We start from the raw sequence: 4,357 nt of genomic DNA, 5'->3' as shown, positions 1-4,357 counted from the left end.
AAAACCCAGCCAGAGGTGGGGAAAAGCCATGCCTTCTCCCCGCCCCACTGCACTGCCCCCAACAATTCATCAGAAGCCAAGGCAAACAAGGCAAGCAGAGCAGCCCAAGCCCTTCCTCGCCTGCACACCAAGCCAGCTGGTGCACAGTTCTGACCCCCTTCTCTGCTCCCCTCACGGGGGTTTTGGTCAGGTTGGCTCCCCCCTGCCCCACACCCAGCCCGGGACAGGGTGGGTGGCACAGGCTGTCGGCAAGGCCGGGGCCTGTCTCACAATAACCCCCCAGCCCCACCCAAAAGCAACTTGGCTGAAGAACTAACCCTGTTCCCCCTCAGCCAAAGGGGCAATCTCCGGGGCCACACCCGGGCATGGCCATGCGATGCCCGGCACCAGGAGCATCCCCCGGCTGTGGGCTCACCTGCAAACTGGGTGTAGGCCGTGTCCTGGAGGAAGGTGCCACATCCAAAGTCCAGGAGCTTGGCCTCGCCGGTGGCCAGGTGGAGGAGGATGTTCTGGGGCTTGATGTCCCGGTGCAGGACGCCGCAGCTGGTGCAGTGCCGCACGGCCTGCAGCACCTGGCAGAACAGCCCCCACGCCATCTCCTCCGGCAGGAACCCCCACGCCGTGATTAAGCGTGAGAGGTCCTGAGACGGCTCCGGATGCTCCATAACCATCAAGAATCCGTTGGGGAGCTCGAACCACTCCAGGAACTGGATGATACCAGGAAAGCCAGTGGACACCTTGCTCAGCAACACGATCTCCAGGGGTGCCCGGGTGCCGTCAGGCTGCGGGGGGACCACGGGGTCGTCAGTGGGGCTGATGCCGTGCCTGTCTGCCTGCTCCCCCTCCGCCAGCCCTGGATGCTCCCCGTCCCCCACTGAGCCCACGCCCGCTCTCCCTCCAGGGCTCCCGGCGGCTTCCACCCTCCCGGGCCTCGGCTCGTCCCCGCCCGTCCCGCTTTCTGCCGCCGGCCCCGCTCACTCACCAGCTCGCCCCACTGCCGGATGCCATCCCGGGACACGGCTTTGATGGCCACCTGCAAGCCAAGGGGAACGGCGGGTTCAGCTCGCCGCCCGCCCCACTCTCCTCCCCCTCCTCCTCCTCCCCTTCCTCCTCCCCTTCCTCCTCCTCCCTCTCTTCCCCCCCTCCTCCTGCTCCTCCTCCTGCACTCACCGGGGCTCCGTCCGCCAGGCAGGTCCCCGCGTAGACGCGGCCGAAGCCGCCGCTGCCCAGCAGCGACTCCAGCCGGTAGCGCTCGTGCAGCGGCTCCTTGGCCTTCCGTGCGGGCGAGACGTGGCCGGGAGCGTTCGGGCCGGGGCCCGGCCCGGCCCCCGAGCGCCCCTCAAGCGGCCCGGGCCGGGCTTCCCCAGCCGCAGCGGGCAGCGGCGGCTCGCTGCCGGCGGCCGGGCTGGCGAGCGGCGGAGCTCTGGCCGGGGAAGCCGCCGAGGAGGCGGCAGCGGCCGCGGCGCCCGCGTCCCCCGCCGGCCCCGGCAGGCGCCGGGCTCGAGCCAGGCGGAGCCAAGGGGCGGCGAGGCCGAGCCCGTCCCACAGCCAGCCCCACAGGAGCGCCCAGCAGCGCCACAGCCGGCGCGCCGGGAGCCGGGCGAGGGCGAGACCGCGCCGGGACAACCGGGGACGGGGCCGGGGCGGCCTCGGCCGGCAGAGGGGAAGGGCCGGGGCCATAGCCCGGGCTGGCAAGTGGAGGGGGAGACCGGGAACGGGACAGGGACACAGGGACAGGGACACCGGGACAGGGACACCGGGACAGCGGGACACCGGGACTCTGGGACAGGGACACCGGGACTGGGACAGCGGGACACTGGGACAGGGAGAGGAGGAAAAGGCAAGACGAAGAGTACGACCGAGAGCGCGTCTCTATAGTCACTGCTGCTGCTGCTGCTGCCGCTGCTGCTGCTGCTGCTGCTGCCGCTGCTGCTGCAACTGCTGCTGCAACTGCTGCTGCTGCCGAAGCTCCGGGGCCGTTTGTCCGTTTGTCCGTTCCCTGTTGGGCCCCGCGCGCCCCGGGGGCAGCCCCGGCCGCTCCGCTCCCAACCAGCCCCGGCCGCAGTCACGGAGCTCCCCTTCCTCCCGCCCCCACGCCAAGACCTCGGGCTTTTTTAGCTGCTTCGCTTTAGTTGAATTTCTTTGCTGGCGAGTTTGCAACTTCCCACCGCTGCTCGGACCCCATCCCGCCCGCTCGGCCCGCCCGCGCTGCTGTCGCTTCCTCCCAGGCCAGCCGGGCTCTGGACTTGCCCCTGAAGTTTGGGAAGGTGTTTGCTCAGTGAGGAGCCCCGGCACGTCCGGCCAGCGCCAGGCAGAGCCAGCCCCGGGGGAGGGCAGAGCAGGAGGATGGGCAGGGGAAATGCAGCCCTTTGGGGTCAGCGCTGCTCCCCGAGCACACCAGGGCTGCTCCTGTTTTCCTGCCCGGTTCGAGGGAAAATCGGCAACTGCAGAGAGGATTAAAAAGAAGAGAATCAGAAGACTGTTCTTGCTGCCATTTGGATGCCAGTCCATCCCAATAAATGCAGGCTTAATTTGGAAAGGACACGATGTAGCAGCTTTTTCAGCACCCAATATTTAACAGCTGCCTTTCAGGGGACAATGGGAAAAGGGGGGGAGAACGGGAGAAAAGGGGGACTGGGACCTCCAAAGTGATTGAGGAGGGGGCTGAGACCGAGCAGGGCAGAGGGGAAGCAACACCCTCAAACCGAGCTGGGGAGAGCTGGGGACGGTGGGGACGATGGGAAAGGGGTGGGAGAGGGGAGAAAAGGGGTGTTGGACAGTGGGCAGGGGGACAGAGGGCAGGGGGTTCCCAGATGGGTCTCCCCTGTCCCCCATCACTTGAGCCCTGGAGTGGTTCCCGGGGCTCTGGGAGGGGGCAGATCCGCACTGGGAATGTCCACTGCTTCTGGAACCCTTTGTGTGCTTGCTCTGGTCCTGATTGTCCACAGGTGCCCAACCCCCCTGTCCATCCCTGGGGGGCTGATGGGGGGACTCCCCCACCCAGCAGCTGGTGCTGCAGCAGCTGTGGGGCAGAGGGGGGTGGCAAAGGGGGGTCCGGGGTGGCTCCCTGAGCTCCCAACCTGCTGTGGGGGCTGAGGGCTGCTGGGGGGCACCCCCTGACCTGTGTCCCTGCACACCCAGGGCTGTTCCAGGTCCTGGGAAAAGCCGAGTGAACGGCCCCGACCGGGAGAGGTTCCTGCCCGGGTCCATCTCCAACTGGGAGCAGCTCAGGCTCTTCAGCAGAGATTTGGGCACCTGGGGGGACACCCCGTGTGGGGAGACCCAGGCCAGGCACTGGAAGAGTCAAAGGGAGCTCCTGGAGAACAGACAGGATCAGGGGACATCAACTGCTGGCACAACTACGAGAATGTGGCCCCGTTTGCCCGGCCTGGGAACCCCCATTTTTGGGGTAATCTCCCCCAAATCCTCCCAAATCCTCCCCTGAATCCCCAAATGCCCCCAAATCCCAGTAAAATAGTGGGGCTTAAGATGTCTTTGTTCAGTGTCTTTCTTTTAAATTCAACAAACCAGCTCTTCCCAATGAATTTCCAAGGTCAGTTTGTGACCCCATGGATGTTTCTCCCACTGTGTTCACCCAGGTGCCTGTGGGGAACCAGGAGGATGTGGAGACCACCAGCCAGGTGTCTTCCCAACGTGGATCCTCTGATGGGTGATGGAGTTGGAGCAGCAGACGAAGCTCTTCCCACAGTCAAGGCACTCCCAGGGCTTCCCTTACTGGTGGGTCCCTTGGTGTGAGGTCAAGGCAGAGCTCTGGGTGAAGCTCTTCCCACACTCCCGGCATCGTAGGGCCTCTCCCCGCTGTGGGTGACAAGGATGGAGTTGTGCTCTCTGTGCTCAGCTCGGGGCCTGGGGCAGGAAGGAAGAAGGACAGGGAGGGGATTTGCCTCCGGCCCAGAGGGAAGGCCAAGGACATCCCCCCAAATCCATCCCCGGCAGGACGGCGGCGGCAGCGGGGTTGTCCTGCAGCCGGGGGCGATGCTCGGCTGGGAGATACAGGACAAGACAGGGGCAAAGGGGCACTGACTTCCTCCTCACCTGCCTGGGGGTCCCGGGGCTTCTTCCTCTTCCTCACAGCCTCCTCCTCCATTCGGCCAAGGTTTGGGAAGGAGAAATCCTGTTCTGGGGAGGAAAACAAAGTGTGAGTGCATTGGGTTGGGGGTTCCTCCTGCCCAAGTCCATCTCTAGATGTTACCAAGCGACTCCTGGCCAAGAAAACCTCCAAAACACCAAGATTCAGCCCAAAACAACCCTCTCAGGAGTGGAGTTCCCCCTTGCTGGTCTATCCACTTTGGGGTTCTGGGGTCCCTTCTGTGTGGTCTGCTGGAGGTCTCGCATG

At 65.3% G+C, this 4,357-nt stretch overlaps 1 protein-coding gene across 1 annotated transcript; it reads right to left on the bottom strand.

Moving 5' to 3' along the window:
- Positions 1 to 317: 317 nt before the first annotated feature.
- LOC113980063 (serine/threonine-protein kinase pim-1-like) lies at positions 318 to 1,680 on the bottom strand (the record flags this gene model as incomplete). Its single annotated transcript, XM_027707321.1, has 3 exons — positions 1,171 to 1,680; positions 983 to 1,033; positions 318 to 782 (listed from the first exon to the last, which is right to left on the bottom strand). Coding segments are annotated over exons 1-3 (1,026 nt in total), but the record flags the coding sequence as incomplete, so codon positions are not given.
- Between the last annotated feature and the right edge of the window lie 2,677 nt (positions 1,681 to 4,357).

The sequence above is a fragment of the Neopelma chrysocephalum genome, unplaced genomic scaffold, assembly GCF_003984885.1.
Source record: "Neopelma chrysocephalum unplaced genomic scaffold, ASM398488v2 Primary Assembly neopelma1_92049, whole genome shotgun sequence".
Taxonomy (NCBI): Eukaryota; Metazoa; Chordata; class Aves; order Passeriformes; family Pipridae; genus Neopelma; species Neopelma chrysocephalum.
Note: the sequence above shows the minus strand (reverse complement) of the source record. Positions and strands in the feature narration are given on the sequence as shown.